This window comes from Perca fluviatilis, chromosome 17 (genome assembly GCF_010015445.1).
Source record: "Perca fluviatilis chromosome 17, GENO_Pfluv_1.0, whole genome shotgun sequence".
Lineage (NCBI taxonomy): Eukaryota > Metazoa > Chordata > Actinopteri > Perciformes > Percidae > Perca > Perca fluviatilis.
The window spans coordinates 13,606,684-13,624,278 of NC_053128.1; the positions used below are offsets into that span (position 1 = coordinate 13,606,684).

General features: G+C 41.8%; 2 protein-coding genes across 3 annotated transcripts in view; one reads left to right on the forward strand and one right to left on the reverse strand.

Moving 5' to 3' along the window:
• The window catches only part of LOC120546043 (N-acetyllactosaminide beta-1,3-N-acetylglucosaminyltransferase 2), a 4,027-nt gene extending 425 nt beyond the window's left edge, over window positions 1-3,602 (forward strand). Inside the window, exons 1-3 of one of the 2 annotated variants that reach the window (XM_039780798.1) lie at window positions 209-314; window positions 465-615; window positions 1,259-3,602. In XM_039780798.1, coding sequence (XP_039636732.1) covers window positions 1,288-2,631 — 1,344 coding nt within the window. In that variant the 5' untranslated portion in view covers window positions 209-314; window positions 465-615; window positions 1,259-1,287 and the 3' untranslated portion in view covers window positions 2,632-3,602. Of the gene's footprint in view, window positions 1-208; window positions 315-464; window positions 616-1,258 lie in introns of those variants that run through there. The other variant, XM_039780799.1, reaches the window with a different exon arrangement.
• A 2,994-nt stretch (window positions 3,603-6,596) lies between these two features.
• On the reverse strand, window positions 6,597-7,610 carry LOC120545744 (heat shock protein 30-like). Its single transcript, XM_039780300.1, has one exon. It carries the CDS (start codon window positions 7,441-7,443, stop codon window positions 6,793-6,795), a length of 651 nt encoding a protein of 216 aa, XP_039636234.1. The 5' UTR covers window positions 7,444-7,610; the 3' UTR covers window positions 6,597-6,792.
• Between the last annotated feature and the right edge of the window lie 9,985 nt (window positions 7,611-17,595).

The following is a 17,595-nucleotide window of genomic DNA, read 5'->3' on the forward strand; positions in this document are numbered from 1 at the left end:
TTGCCTAAACTGCTTTATTCATGCTATTATTTAGTGCTATTATTAGTTAGTTAGTGCCTTTATTCATTAATTCATTTAAAAGGCTATAAAAGGACACTGATGCCTGCAGAGGAGTATTAGGTAATGGACCAATGTTGCGGTTAGGTCACCTGTCATATGTCATGTGGCCACATTATGCAAATTGACACATGCTCCTGCAGCACCTGCACGCAAATCAAAGTGTCTCTCTTTATGGAAAAATCATTAGCTGATGAAGCTGCTTCCCGGATTTTAATCAGTCTTTGGCAACATAGGTAGAAGCCTACGTTAATCCTGTGAGTATTTTCCTCATCATACACTGTGGAGCCAAAGAGGCGCATGCTCTGTGCGCACTGTCACCTGGGACCTGTTGCTCAGCTGCGGCTAGACGCGGTCAGAGGACTCCTGTGTTAGATTTAAAGGATGCTTGTCTTTATCCTTCGTAGTTATGGACATCCATGATGCGAAGAAGACCAGCAACATTATAACCAGACTATAGCCAAGCCGGATGAAAACACTACAACCAAAAGTGGACACCACAAGTCACTGTGCTTTTTATCTCAGTCGGCTTAACCATCGAAGGCAGTTCACACACTTGTAAGTAATTGTATGCTTTGTCTTTCATTCACTGCCTAAATAAGTAAGGATTTGACAAACAGTTGTAAAAAAAAAAAAAAAGGTAGGTCAGTAGGCTCCATGAATTATTACAAGTTAATAGAGAAACAGTATGGTGGAGAATTTAGGCTATAAGCTATTTTCCACCTGTAACAATCAATATTTTGCATGCTGTGGGAATAGATCATTTAGAAATATCACAGTGCAGCTGTCAAAAAGAAAAGGGAACAGACCCAGATATCAAGCTGTTGAAGCCCTAATCAAATACTTGATTGAAAATCCAAAATAATGTGGCAGTATTTACCCAACTTTTAGGAGCTAAGGAAAGAGGGAGTTGATCCACTATTGTTCCACATTGTGTCTACAGGGGCTGTGTGCCTATCAGCAGGTAGGCATGGGATGATGCTTTGAGTGTATAGACAAGAACAGATAAAAACCCTCACTGGACCATCACCAAGGAGACAGAAACTCCCGAGGGTTGCTTGCAGTGTTAGCTATACAAAAATCTCAAAGGTATACTTATGCCACTGCTGTGGTCTGTGTTGAGTGATGGTGAAGGGTAAATGTTTCTCTTTTATGATTATAAAAAAAATAATCCTTATGTGTTATTTTTTTATGTGTGCAGGTGTGTGCCTGATTTCCAAGCTACATGCAATGGGCAGATACTGCAGACGCAACGGGAGACTGCTGTGCATGTGCCTGCTGCCTTGCATGATGACCGGCCACCTTTTGATTTATATCATGGTGTCCATATTCGTCACCATCTCCTACTCTCCTCCAAAAATAATCACCCACTATATTGCCTCTGGGACTTCTACTAACTCCTCTGCATTGGCCTCTCACCCACTTGGCCCTTTCTGGAACCTTCGTCTGGAGGACAGTGCACTGTGGAACCAGTTGCAGCATGCTTGGGACCGTCAGCACAATCCAATACTGCGAGGAAACGCAACTGGGATTACGAGGAAGCCAAAAGCGAAGCTTTTAACAGACATCGAAGATGAATGCCTTTCTGACTGCATGTCAGGCCATTGTTCGGTCCCTCGCGTGCATGATTTAAACAGCTTGCCAGAACAAATGAGGGCATTTCTATGGTCAATGCACTGCAGGGAGTATCCTCTCCTTATCAATCAGCCTGGCATGTGCGGGAGGAACAGTAGTAGCTTCGGTCTGGATTCTCCCATGCTCCTCATGGCCATCAAGTCTCAAGTAGGGAACTTTGAAAACAGGCAGGCCATCCGTGAAACATGGGGACGCAGTGGTATGGTGAAGGGGGAATCCATCAAGAAGGGCGGATTAGTGCGCACAGTGTTTCTGCTTGGAAGGCAGGACACAAGTACAGGTCCTCACCCAGACCTCAAAAACCTCCTGGAGCTCGAGAACCAGAAATACGGGGATATCCTACAGTGGGACTTCAGCGACACTTTCTTTAACTTGACCCTAAAGGACTTGCTGTTCTGGCGCTGGCTCCAGCAGTACTGCCCCACTGCCATCTTCGTGTTCAAAGGGGATGATGATGTCTTTGTTCGAACAGGTGCCCTTCTGGATTACCTGCACAAGCAGTGGGAGGAGCACAACCTGTGGAAAGCCTATACAAATGAAACTGACATGGATTTGTTCGTGGGGGATGTAATCAACAACGCAATGCCAAACCGTGAGCCATCCACTAAATACTACATACCCGAACGTTTCTACAAAGGCAGGTACCCACCGTACGCTGGTGGAGGAGGGGTGGTGTATTCTGGTTCACTTGCATTACGATTGAAAGAGGTGTCAGAGAGGGTGCGCCTTTTCCCAATAGACGATGTGTATCTGGGCATGTGCATGCACAGGCTCGGGCTCTCTCCGAGCCATCACCCGGGTTTTTTAACATTCGATCTCCCAGAAACAGACAGGGGAAATCCCTGTGCTTACAGGTCTGTTCTGCTCGTTCACAGACGGAGTCCCAAGGAGATGCTGACACTATGGAGGCAGCTCCAGAGTCTGCCAGGTAAATGCTGAGGCTCATTTGCCTGCCAAATAGGATTCATTCAAGTGCAGGATGAATGCTGCTGCCACCACCCTAATTGGGAAAACCTACACTGGGACTGCAAGCAGGCGGAACCCTATGGAGGTCACATGCAATGTACCAATACCTCCGAAGAGTTACACAGAAGAGGAGACTGATCTACCTCAAAGGGTACTTTTATTATGAGGGCATTGCACAATAAGGGCGCGTACATGGTCAATAGATGTACGCGCCTTTCAAAATCAATACATGTACTATATGTGTATCAACCCTTTCAACTTAAAAGTTTTATTTTACTGCCTAATAAAGAAAATAATAATGCCTTACTGTACATATTGTTTCATAATGTGTGAAGAGAGTACGTTATAGATATATCTGTGTGATACGTTTACTGGTGAACATGAATTCTTTTGTGTTTTCTCTTACTCGTTTTGTACTCTTGTCTTCTTTAAGTCAGCAGTTTTAACGAAGAGTCAATTGCAAAATGTCTCACGTCCACTTTGCCCAACATTTAAAACGCAACTAATGCTTTTTCTTTTGTAACTTCAGGAACAATTTGTAGCAATGTTGACTTTGACAGGGGTTATTATTTAGCCAGGGAGGATTCAACGTGTAGAAGAATGATGTTCTCAATGAAGGGTAATTCACTTCTTTACTGCATAGCATGTTGCGGATTTAAAAAGGGGCACGTTGTTTTCCACTCATGGTTTCTAAAGACAAAACGTCACAATGCTTGATTTTTCTCTTACTTGTTATGGATTATGAATCCTGAAACTTTTGAATATGACTGACTGGTAAATGCTATCCAGTTGACTATTTATTGAAAGATTTTGTCTTTAAATTGGAAGTGACGGTAGCGTTCTTTAAGATGAACACAAACAACATAATGCTATTTGTTGCTGTAAATCTGTTGCATGAATGATGATGTTCAAGGGTAAATAAATGTGTGTCTCTAAAAACGTCATTTTATTGAATGTCCTTATTTATTTATGCTTATTTATGGTGTTATAATTCAATTATCTTGTGGGTGCAACAAGATATAAAAAAAATAAGATACAAATCCTCTGACCATAATATATTTTTTAAAAAGGAAGACATTAAAGCGTTTTTGTTTTTTTCAACCTGGACCCTATTTTCCTACGTTTGTGTCTAAGTGACTAATGGGAATGCCTAATTTGGTCAGACACTTAGAATATTAATCTGAGCCTGTCAGTGGCAAAATGAGCACTTTTATGACGGTAATTACAAGCTGGACAATTGCCTTATTAACTTACATTGGAGCTTGTTTCGCCACTGCCGACTGCAGCGATCTCGCTTAATACTGGACCAATGTCACAGATTGTTGTTCCCATCACTCACTTAGACACAAAAACATAGGAAAATTCCAGGTTGAAAAAAAAATGGTAGTTACCCTTTAAGTCAAAATGAAGGCAAAACATCACACATCCCATAAGCCACCAGCATTGCAATTCACTAAGGAAACTAATAAAATCCAGGTTTGTGTATGTCTAGCATTAAAAGGAGTGTTTAGTACTCCACTTCAGTCTTGGTCACAGTGGAGATGCACTGTTGTGGCCAGACAAAGGCGCAATAAAACAAGGGAAACTGCACAAAAAAACCCTCTTCATTTACCCTGCTGCAAGACGAAGAGGAAGAGATGGGAAATGAAACCCCAGATGATGAGTCTCCTCCAGGGAGAATGAAGGCTGTTGCAGAAAAACACCAACAAAAAGAGAAGACAGATAAGAGTATGACTGTCTTCTCTATTCTTCTGTTCTCTTCTTTTTTATTGAATTACAGCCTATTATTGTCTGGTCTCTATCATTGATCTTGGTACTAATAGGCAGACAGTGGCTTCAGAGTAATGTGCTTGCGGAAGACAATACGTCTTTCTAAGGACCAGAGGAGGAAGACGACTGAGCTGCTGAACACTAATGAGGAAATGGAGGCAAGGTGAACTAAATATTGATGTAATTCTAATTGAATTGAACTTCAAACTACATTACAAAGCTGCTCAGTTTAAAATAATATTCCCACTATTAGTACTGCTACTACAGTACTATGAATTTTCTTTTGCTACACATTTTTTGTCAAACTTGACAAATAAAACCAAAACTAGTATCTAGCAAAGTGAGATACCTTTTGAGGTATGTCTGTGATTACTGCAATTTGAAACACTTAAATCTAATAACATGAGTTTGAGTGACATCTAGCGTTGAACTCCTGCCACTGTAGGAAAGTTCCTGAAAATATGATCTGGTGACATCAGCCCTCCTTGGTACCAGCGCCACCCAGTGGAGAGCTGTGGAAATGACAGGAAAGTTCCTGAACACTCAGGAACTCTACCAAATTCGAAAAAAAAGATTCAAAACCAATTGTGTAAAATTCACAAGATTGAACAAACAAAAATTGTAAAAATAGTTTGATAAGCCACGGTAAGGTCATCTGTGGACGGGAGCTGGACACTGGGTGCTGCCGAGGTGCCCTTAAGCAAAATACGGAACCCAGCTACTTGGAGTGCCATCCTGTAAGGCAGCATTCTCAGTATGACATATCCCCATACATAATGCATTTGTGTATTTGGGCTATATCAGTTGCATTGTTTTTTTTTAATCAGGGCAGCAGTTTTCAGATCACATTATGTTCTTACATAATTGCAAAAGGGTTCTCCAATGTTTTCTCAGTTAGCCTTTTAAAATGATATCAGATTAGTAAACAGAATATGCCTTTGGAACATTGCATGAATGGTTGCTGATAATGGGCAATGCAGATATTGCATTAAATATCAGCCACTTCTTTCTACAACAGTCGAGAACCCTTTTGCAATTATTAAGTAATCTGAAAACTGCTGTCCTGGTTAAAAAAAACAATGCAACTGATCTCAGCTGGTATTCTGTCTGTAATGGAGTGGAATGGAAATTTCTAAGTGACCCCAAACTTTTTATCGGTAGTGTATGTATATCCTGTATATAAAAGAGATTTGTCCCTTGCGGCATTAATAAAGTATGCATTATTATTAAAGCTTGGCTAATTGTCTGTATTCTTTAGCTGCTATGTTTTCATCAGATTTCATGAGAACATTATGAACAACAGGATCGATCTAGGGCACATGTGTCAAACTCAAGGCCCGCGGACCAAATCCGGGCCCTTGCAGATTTAGATCCGGCCCGTATATCAATTTGGGTTCACAATACATTTTGGCCCGCCTACCAAAAACACAGGAAAGTGTTTTTTAAAATACAATTATGTTTCATTCAAAACAGAATATGTCAGATTTGCCAACTCTGAGACTCAGAAATTTCCCCAGAAGCAGAGAGAGAGTTTTCATATTCAGGCTGTGAAACAGGTTATTGTTAAAAAAAAATCATTGTTTTGCTTAATTTGCTAAATTCTATGATGGCCAAGGAACTCTTTTGATGACTTTTGTAGGGCTTCGTGTCAACAAAAATGCAACAAAAAACTTACAAAAATGTCGGAAAAAAGCAACACATTTACGAAAAGGTGACAAATGTCTGAGAAAGCCACAAAAAAATCTGAACAAAAACAAATAAACTTTATATGTCTGGCCCTTGGTGTGATTCTCTTTTTCCAGTGTGGCCCTTAGTGAAAATGAGTTTGACACCCCTGATCTAGGGACACCACTCACTAGTAACAGCTCTATCCAGTGGAGAGCTGCTGCAAAATTACACAATTTGCCAATGCTGGTAATAGAAGTCATGTCCTTAGTATAAATTGGTGAAACCTTGCTTCCTGAAATAAAGGCAACTAAAGAAACAGTTACACTAGACCCATAGCCACAGAGCAGGACCGTGACACTGGCCTATATGTGCAAACAAATGATATGCACTTTTTTTAAAAGTGACAAAAAAAATGAGGTTTCAATTTAAGACCATTTATTAATTATACAAAATACATACTATCATCATTTAACAACTGTTTCAGCTTAGCATGCCGCTTGGCTGGTCCAGGGAGCATTATCAAGAGCGGAGCCATCCGCGCCAAGCATAAATGTAGCATAACTATATTTCCATTTGTTGCAATAAATTAATTTATGACAAGGGTGTTCCTAACTGAAATGAAATTATTACAAAAATCAAAATGAAATGTGTACGTTTCAAGACATTTATTGATCATACAAAATACAGAAACATTAACTATTCATTGTTGCAGCAACATGCAGATGAGCCGATGTTTTCGGGTTGGTCCTGTGTGCTGCTGTGTGTCTCTGTGCTGCTGCCTTCTGTGTGTGAACACACACTCTGCTGTGTTTCCTCCTCCAAGCTCCTCCCGATAGTCAGCTCTCTCTCGGCCTCCTCCACACACGGAGCTGTGGCCGCCTGGATGTGCAGCTTCCCGTCTGGAGCCAGGTAGCAGGTGACGGCTTCGGGGTTCGGCCCTTCAGGCAGGTCAAACTCTCGTCTGAACTCCTGGCGTCTGTAAGAGTACGAGCCTTTCCCGTCGTCCTGCTTCTTCTCTGTCTTCCCGCTGACTGTCAGCGTCCGGCCCACCTGTCTGACGGACAGCTCCTCTGGAGAAAAGCCTCGGGTGTCCAGGCTCAGGCCAAAGTGCTCTCCATCTTTCTCCAGCTGGTAGGAGACCGGTTGGGAGGGCTCCGTCTCCTCCAGGATCTCGTGTCGAAGTTCGTCCATCAGCTCCAGATTGCTGCAGAGCTCCGGTAGGTTTCTCTGCAGTAGATCCTGCTGGTAGAGCAGAGGCTGGACCTCTGACCTCAGACTGCGTGCAAGCCAGTCGAAGTCCATGAATGGACTGAGACTGGCAGACTGGAATCCATGAGAGCAGAGCATCTTCAGTGTGTGTTCTGTGTTGAGTCCTCTTGATAAAGTGTGTGTGCTTTCTTCTGCGTTGCTTTCTGTCTCAGCAGTGGGTCTGCCCCAGCTCTTATATTCTGACTGGAGGAGCTCCAGAGTGTTCAGGAACTTTCCTGTCGTTTCCACAGCTCTCCACTGGGTGGAGCTGGTACTCAGGGTTGCTGACGTCACCGGATCATTCCAGATTGATCATTTTGCTGTTTGAAATAATCGAATGCAAATAATATTAGTACAAATGTACAACAGTCTTTTTTTCAGGATTGTCTTTAGACATTTTTTCTGTTAGATGATGACGATTATTTTGTTTAAAAGATAATCTCTAAATGACATTTTCTAATCTACATGTCAGTGTTAGAAACAGCACTACATTGTGTGTTTTTGTGTTTAGTGTGTGTGTCTCTTTCTCTGAATGACTTTTCTTTTTTTTTCTGTTCCTTTTGCAGCAAGGTTACATTCCAGAGATTGAGGGGGAAATGACAGACATTCAAAATTGGTTTAAAATGTCAGAGATGAAAGATAATACAATGTTAGTGTTCCTTGGACTAGAAGAATGAAGTAAATGGGAGATTGAAGTAATGAAGGGACACTAAAAGATATCGGTGAACAATCTTTTCATTCATGTCTTCTTTCTTCTTTCTATCTAAATGAGTCTATACTCATCTATTAGAATGGAACTATGGTGAATACTGCACTCATTCACCACCAGCCACTTCTGAGGGAAAACTGAAATCGATAAGAGACAGCCTCTTCAGTGCATGTTTAGCCTTTTAAGTTTCTCTGATGAAACACAGTGTTTGTGGAATAGCTCAGCATGAGACTGACTTTTTATGTTCCGCACAGTTTCCTCTGATCCTCCCCTGTCATTTACACACACCTCCATTAGATGGCAGCCTAACCCTTCCACAAACATTTACCACCAACCGTATCCTCTAAACCTCAGTAACTTTCTGGCTGTCGAAGCACTTTGCCACTAGTTGTCATCCTAGTTTAACTAAAGACTTAATTATTCACTAACACATGAGCAAACCCTCACTGTATATCGCTACCTATGATCATACACAGCTTGTAATTAATAGCGTAACTGTTAATTTGTGCTTTCCATTCATTTTTTATTTTTTTTTATTTCTGTGACACATGCTGATTTTAGTTTGCCATTAAGCATGAAGTGATCATGATGCACTGATTATAGAATATGCGCAGTTCAGGACACATTTCCATCGTGAAAAACCTAATCAGGATGCCTAGACTTAAATGAGTTAAACAGAAATTAAATAGCACCCGTTTCATGTTTTAAAACCAAGACGAAAAAAAAGCTACAGTGCCTTGCGAAAGTATTCGGCCCCCTTGAACTTTTCGACCTTTTGCCACATTTCAGGCCTCAAACATAAAGATATAAAACTGTAATTTTTTGTGAAGAATCAACAACAAGTGGGTCCCAATTATGAAGTGGAACGAAATTCATTGGCTATTTCAAACTTTTTTAACAAATAAAAAACTGAAAAAGTGGGCGTGCAAAATTATTCAGCCCCCTTAAGTTAATACTTTGTAGCGCCACCTTTTGCTGCGATTACAGCTGTAAGTCGCTTGGGGTATGTCTCTATCAGTTTTGCACATCGAGAGACTGACATTTTTGCCCATTCCTCCTTGCAAAACAGCTCGAGCTCAGTGAGGTTGGATGGAGAGCGTTTGTGAACAGCAGTTTTCAGTTCTTTCCACAGATTCTCGATTGGATTCAGGTCTGGACTTTGACTTGGCCATTCTAACACCTGGATATGTTTATTTGTGAACCATTCCATTGTAGATTTTGCTTTATGTTTTGGATCATTGTCTTGTTGGAAGACAAATCTCCGTCCCAGTCTCAGGTCTTTTGCAGACTCCATCAGGTTTTCTTCCAGAATGGTCCTGTATTTGGCTCCATCCATCTTCCCATCAATTTGAACCATCTTCCCTGTCCCTGCTGAAGAAAAGCAGGCCCAAACCATGATGCTGCCACCACCATGTTTGACAGTGGGGATGGTGTGTTCAGGGTGATGATGTAATGTTGCTTTTACGCCAAACATAACGTTTTGCATTGTTGCCAAAACGTTCGATTTTGGTTTCATCTGACCACAGCACCTTCTTCCACATGTTTGGTGTGTCTCCCAGGTGGCTTTTGGCAAACTTTAAACGACACTTTTTATGGATATCTTTAAGAAATGGCTTTCTTCTTGCCACTCTTCCATAAAGGCCAGATTTGTGCAGTATACGACTGATTGTTGTCCTATGGACAGAGTCTCCCAGCTCAGCTGTAGATCTCTGCAGTTCATCCAGAGTGATCATGGGCCTCTTGGCTGCATCTCTGATCAGTCTTCTCATTGTATGAGCTGAAAGTTTAGAGGGACGGCCGGGTCTTCGTAGATTTGTAGTGGTCTGATACTCCTTCCATTTCAATATTATCACTTGCACAGTGCTCCTTGGGATGTTTAAAGCTTGGGAAATCTTTTTGTATCCAAATCCAGCTTTAAACTTCTCCACAACAGTATCTCGGACCTGCCTGGCGTGTTCCTTGTTCTTCATGATGCTCTCTGCGCTTTACACGGACCTCTGAGACTATCACAGAGCAGGTGCATTTATACGGAGACTTGATTACACACAGCTGGATTCTATTTATCATCATTAGTCATTTAGGTCAACATTGGATCATTCAGAGATCCTCACTGAACTTCTGGAGAGAGTTTGCTGCACTGAAAGTAAAGGGGCTGAATAATTTTGCACGCCCACTTTTTCAGCTTTTTATTTGTTAAAAAAGTTTGAAATAACCAATGAATTTCGTTCCACTTCATAATTGGGACCCACTTGTTGTTGATTCTTCACAAAAAATTACAGTTTTATATCTTTATGTTTGAGGCCTGAAATGTGGCAAAAGGTCGAAAAGTTCAAGGGGGCCGAATACTTTCGCAAGGCACTGTACATGCAGTGTACAGAAATTATTGATATGCAGGACTGCGCAGAGAAGTAGGGCAACAACAACTCAGAAGGCAGGATTTAAACCCAGTCTTCTTCCCAACACATTCTATATCTCCAAAAAAACAAAGGATGGATGATGAAACGTGGACTGGCAAACAGGGCTTTGCTGCTCGGGGATATCGTGTCAAGGCTGGTGTCAGTATTTCTGACACAAAAAGAGAACATAGGAGTTGTTGTTTTTTTTTTTTTTTTTTGCCAGGCATTCACCTTTGGATGAACTCCCCAAAGTGAAGGCGGGATAGAAGTGAGGAGGAGGTGGAGAATGAAAGGTAACGGAAATAGAGGAAGGATGAGGAGGAGGAGGATGAGGAGGAGAAAGCAAGGCTCCATGTAAATCATCCGCATTGTTCTCCTAACGCTGCTTGTATGAATAAACACACGCACACATTGAAGACACAGGGACAGCATTAAACACACACAGACACACACACACACACACACACACACACACACACACACACACACACAAAGAGAGAATCTCGGGCACAAACTTGCACTTCCTTGTTCCTGTCTTAGTTTGTCCCTCACGGAGATGGTTTTTAATGCGCCATAATCCCCCTCTCTCCCCTGAACACATAAAAGAGATATCCTTCTATCTGTGTAAGTGGTTCTGACAGCCACCAGCTCATCACAAACACACACATACAAACACGCACGCACTCACACACGCACACACACACACACACACACACACACACACACACACACACACACACCACACACACACACACACACACACACACACACGAAGAGCCACCAGCTCATCAACATGCAGTTATTCCTTTGGCGCTGGATCGCAGGCTGTTAATTGGCTGCCAAGCAAAATGTGTGTATTTCTGTGTGTGTGTGTGTGTGTGTGTGTGTGTGTGTTTGTGTCTGTACTGCAGAGCCGGGGTTGCTTAGAAATTCCCGTCACGTCTCTGAGCCTCGATTAAGACGTTGCTCCAGTTTTCGAACAGACAGACATGTGGGGAGGAGGGAAAGAGAGGTAGAGAAGGGGAGAGGATGCAGCAGGGGGTGAGAAAGATGAGAGAACACCAGAGGAGTGGGAAGGGAGGAAGAGAGGTGATGAGGCGGGACACGGCAAAGGAGGGAAAAAAGTGAAGGCCGAGTGAGTGAGAGAGAGGTATAGTGAAATGCTGCAGTGGTTCTGTGTGTAGGACCTGGAACTGATAACTCTCCTGTACTGCCTTCCTTATCTCCGTTATTGAGTTGCACAGGATGAGGAGTTATTTCAGGCGTCAACTGCAGATTTCCAGTAGGGGTAAAAAGTCCTTTCCTTCAACGTGAGGTGACTAGTGCAGCTTGGAAAGGTATCTCCTGGTTAAATCTTCAGTACCAAAAAAGGAGCAACTGTGATAGGACATATCTGCTCAATTGATAAAATGCCAAACTTACAAGTGAGTGTATGGTGATGATGACCCTGATGATGGCCACAAGGTGTCGGTCTAACAAGAAAGTGTCACTTTAGTTTTGACCTCTTAAAACTTACCTTTGGGTGCCCAGGTAGCTCAGTTGGTAGAGTGGGCGCCTGTACGTAGAGGTTTACTCCTCGACGCAGTGGTCCTGGGTTTGAGTCCGACCTGCGGCCCTTTGCTGCATGTCATTCCCCCTTCTCTCTTTCATGTCTGCAGCTATCCTGTCAAATAAAGGCCTAAAAATGCCCCAGAAGTGATCTTTTAAAAAAAAAACTGATTGCCTTCTCGATGCACTTTTAGCAGCAGGTGGATTGGGGCCAGATTTCTATAATCTGCTTCAATTTTGGATGAATTCAGCAACCGTGGTGCTGTGTTTTGTTTCAACCCCTGACTAGCTTCTTCTCTCGAGTAATGGCGACCAACACACTTGAGGTTGCTGTTCGTTTCCAGTTTCTTAACCATGACTGTGGTCGTTCCCTAAAGGCGCTGACACGCCAAGCCGATAATCGGCCGTTGGTCAGTGACTCGAGTCACTGACCTCGCCTGAATAAAGTATAAATGACTGAATAAAGCATAAATTATTATTAAACTTAACAAAGTTGTTGTCTTAACCCAATTTGAGAATCAAAACCAAGTTATTGTACCTGAACGCAACCAAACCATAACTATAGCGTTGTCACATCATACATATTTTTGGACAGTAATTTGTAACAGCTTTGTGTTTCTGTATCGTTCTGAGGTCGATGACAAACAACGTATTTTGTCGTTTAAATTGGAGGACATGTGGCAAATAACTGAGATTTCAATGCACCAGCAGGCCTTGTTTTCTCCGTTAACTTGTACACTGGCGTGGTCTTAACATATGTCAACTTGAGTCAAAATGCGTTACTTTTTTAGCGTCAACGTGTGCCAACTCTGCAGAAAAGCAGCAATCTTATCATATTATATCCCTTGTTTGGCATATTCCAGCAACTGTACCTTGACTGCTTCTTCTGTCTGTAAGGCAAGTTTGGTGTGTGCAACAGGTTGTCAAATATATTGTTAAAAAAATAGGGGATTCAGAGTGGGGAAAAAATACTTTCAGAACCAGCGGCTCCTTGAAAATGACTGAGAGTGAAAAGGTTAGTGGAAAAAGTAATAGAAGACATAAAGAAAAGTGAGGGAACTTTGGTATAGTAATATATTGGAAACATATGAAAAGGTGAGCAAAACAACTACATGGAAAAGACACACACACGCACGCACGCACGCACACACACACACACACACACACACACACACACACACACACACACACACACACACGCTCAGTGTGTCAGGGATCGAGTAGGGTAATAATTTGAAGGTTATAGATTCTGAACTTTTGGTTTATGCCCTAATGAAGCCATGAGAGACTGTTTGACGTTTTCTAGGTCACATATACACACTGACTCACATGATACACAAACTCGCTGCCAATTGCATGCGCATATTGTACACGCGCACACACAGACACACGCACGCACACAAACACACACACACACACACACACACACACACACACACACACACACACACACACACACACTGCAGTTTTCCTATTATGTAATCATGCCAGAGAGAGTGAGAGAGAGGACAGTCACTGCTGCCTAATCAGACACCAGCAGAGACACACACACACACACACACACACACACACACACACACACACACACACACGTCTCACAGCTGTCTGTCAGACACTGACTGCGGCCATGTTGCTCTTTCCCAGCTGCAGCATTCAAATGGCCTATTTTGGTTTGTTGTTGACAAGTCATCATCTGTATAAATATTTCGATTTCAACCAGAAAGTCTTTATGAAGGCGACAGCAGACAACACCTGCTCAGCAGCTTTGTGGCCGACAGAAACAAGGCTTTAAGCTTTAAGCTGACACTCGGTGGCACGAGGTCATTGGCAGCACACGCTTGCAGTATCTTAACCAATCACATAAAAAATGGCCATCAGTATGAAATTAAAAGAGATAAATCTTACCTAATTGCCCTCATTTGTTACCTTTTTTCTACTTTCCTAAAGGTCAGAGAACAAGGTTAATTAAAGAAGCTGGTATCTTTGCTCATTTGTGTTTTCCTCTGCTTTGCTGACCTTGATTCTCTTTTCTTTTATATGATAGTGAATGTAAAAGTGACCCTCTATTTGTGTGTACTCTCTCTCTCTCTCTCTCTCTCTCTCTCTCTCTCTCTCTCTCTCCCTGTGTGTGTGTCTGAGGTTGTGTGTATATGTGAAGGACCGTGATCTAAGTGATCTCAAGGTGCTATCATGTTTGTTTGATGGAGGATAATTAAATAGGTAATAGAAACCAGCCTGCTCTCATCACTATTGATTCATCTGCAGCACGCACGCACACACACACACACACACACACACACACACACACACACACACACACACACACACACACACACACACACACACACACACACACACACACACACACACACACACAGGCTCAATACCCTAAAGCCTCTGGTCTCTAAGAGGAGATGTCTGATACTCCCACATCAGCTATCAACAAGCTTTCATGTTTTAATGGGTCTGTTTAAACTAATCCACATTAGCCCCCATCCTTCAACCCCCCCCCCAACCACCACCACCACAAATTCTTCAGTGTAGCGGTCCAAATCCATACGCCGAGTCCTTCGCTGGAAACTATTTGTTTGATGAAAATCAAACAAATAATCCCTTAAAAGACCCATCCATCATCACAAGCATTCTCTATTCTTTAGATCCATGAATCTGAAGCAAAGCCAAACCACAGGGGTGAACAAAAGTGAAAGGGAGAAACACATCTTGAAATTATACAAAGACGTTCACTGCAAAGCTGCTCTTGGTGGCCCTGAGAGCAGATACAACTCACAAGTTCCTCATTGCATGAAGCAAACCAAAAGCATATGACAGTGGTTGACCTGCCACTGTGGTGATGGAAGCTAAATCCATTGCCAGTGGTTATTCGTGGAGCAAATGGCTATTTCGAGTCAGAGAAGATTTGAGACAATATGATCTATTGTATTTTTATTCAATTCAGTGAGGAATGAACATCAGGTAACAGATGCATTTGAGAAACCTCTACAAATGAAATGCAGTTCCCCCAAATTGCAAAAATATTTTTTTTTTTTCAACTTCTAATGGAATCTACTTATTCCTTATGCAGGTAGTATTGGACTGTGTCTAAAATCTCGCCTTCATTCACTCAGTCACTACTCTCGATGTAATATAAACTCAATACTTAACCCAAAGTGAGTTTGAAATTTTCTGACACTTACTTTTAGAGAGTCGCATCTATAAAATGTGATGCACGGCATTGTGGGATTGTTAGCAGAAACAAGCCATGGGTTTTCATGCCGATGTTCTGCGAGTTCTGCTTCCACCCCAATAGGAAAACTATTGTTGTATTATATTTTATATAATATAAAATATTATATTTTAAATATATAAAAACCTCAACACATAAAACCAAAATTGGGTGCTCGACTTGACACCACTAGGTGTAAGTGGGACAATATGCTTATTTGATTTAGATAAGCCGACCCTTTGAGGGTTTTGTTATAGCCTTGAACAGCAGCCCCAAATTTCAACCCCAAATTTCCAGATTTCCAGCATTACAGTGATTTGGGATGACATTTTGAAATTCAAATTTGAAAATAGTTGATGTACTTTTTACACATCGTTTAATTAACAACGTTCCCCGAACACACAGACAAACATATGTATTCCTTCAATCCACTATACATTTTGCATATGGCATCTGTTCCAGTGCCGAAATTAAAGCTCCTGTTGCGTTTGGCTTTTCAAAGTGCATCATTTAATTTAACACGAGCGTCATAAACCAAAACATGTTTCCCTGTTCCATGTGCGCCTTTGTTCTCTACTGTACATGCGTGTGCCTTTGTTCTCCGTAATGTGTGTTGTTTGTCCGTGTATCTGTATGACAATGATTAGCTGTGATGGATGATAGTGACCCAATAATTGTGACAAGGACACAACATTAACATTGAAGCAGGGACAATGGCACTGCAGCTGTGTGGCCACTGCATTATTCAGACAGGATGGATGGATGGAGAAAAGGGGAAGGGGAGAACACGGGGAGTGGGAACAAGAGGGGGCAGGAAGGCAAGGACGAGATGAGGGAGGGAAAGTGGGGATGGCAGTGGGGCTACGTATGGAGCGATTTATGGATGGGAGTAGAGTGGTGGAGGGAGGGAGGGATGGAGTGCAGATGGATGTACAGTACAGATGGATGGTTGTAATGGGGGGGAGACTAGGTGGAGAGGGCTGGGGATGAACTAACAAAAGAAAGGTGAGATGAATGTGCCTGCATGGGTGGTGTCGCTGGTATCTGTGATTTGGGAGCTCTTACCAAAAGTATTAAAGCACATGGAGTGAAAAGTGTAATTTACCCAAACATAAGCTAAATGAATTGTGCATACAATACATGACATGGAGTTGATTAATCAATATATCTAGAATACAGAAGATTAATTCTGTAAATGTATGAACATAGGCTTAATCTACTTTCTGTAATTTAGATTTGTGTGCATGAAAGATTATTATTGTACAAAAAAAAACTCACATCTGGTATTCATTGGATACAGGAACTGTACACCATGTGATTTCCCAGCTATCCTCAAACCAAACAGAATCAGCCAAAACTGAACTATAGGGAAGGCATTTTTAAAAGGGTACAATACAAATATTTCTGTATTACATGCAGCATTGATACAATAAGACATTAACTGCTCAGAGTACGTTTTCAAAAATAGATTTGCTCTAATATTGAATAATTCTCATATTGGAAAGCGACTCCAGCTACTGTAGGAACTCATCATTTCACTATATTCATTTATCAATGGTTGGTCAGCACATCTGGAGAAAACGTACCACCACACACACACACACACACACACACACACACACACACACACACACACACACACACACACACACACACACACACACACACACACACACACACACACACACACACCAACCAGCCCCCACCCTCGCTGCCATAGGAACTATTAAGGGAAACACTATCGGGACACACAGATAAAGCTTTTCATTGCCAGAGTACTGATCTACAAACTGGACCCTAAGGGCTGTTTTTTGATGCTAAAACGGTATTTCTTTACTCAATATCTGTGCTGTCAAGAAAAATTTGAAGCTTATATGAAATATCCTTTTTACATTGCCGTCTAGACATCAGTTGCATGTGTTTGTACCCATAATCAAAAAACAGACCATGTTTACTCAATATCTGAAAAAAAAAAACAACATAGAAAGTGTTTCATAATTTGAATAATTAATCAAGCGAAACTGGCTTGTAAAATGTTTAAAATGTAATCACGTGAGCCATTACAGACACATATCGCTGTTGATACGTGATGAGGTTGGAAGGCTTTCGGCCAATAAGGTCAGGAGGTTCAGTATTGCAGTTCCTGTTTTTGATCCTATCATGGTCTATTTTAAGTTTTGCTCTGTGTTAAAATTTGTTCCGTCTTGCCTTTGGTGTCAGCGGGCTGATAAAATATGCATGGTTTGGACTTTTCACCTTTCCAATTTTTATTCCTTGTATAAATCAAAGGAAAATGGAGCCTTTTATGGTTGGAGCTCATCCATGTTTGATGTGCAGCCAGGAGGGAGACCTAGATAATAGAAGCTATCAGAGAC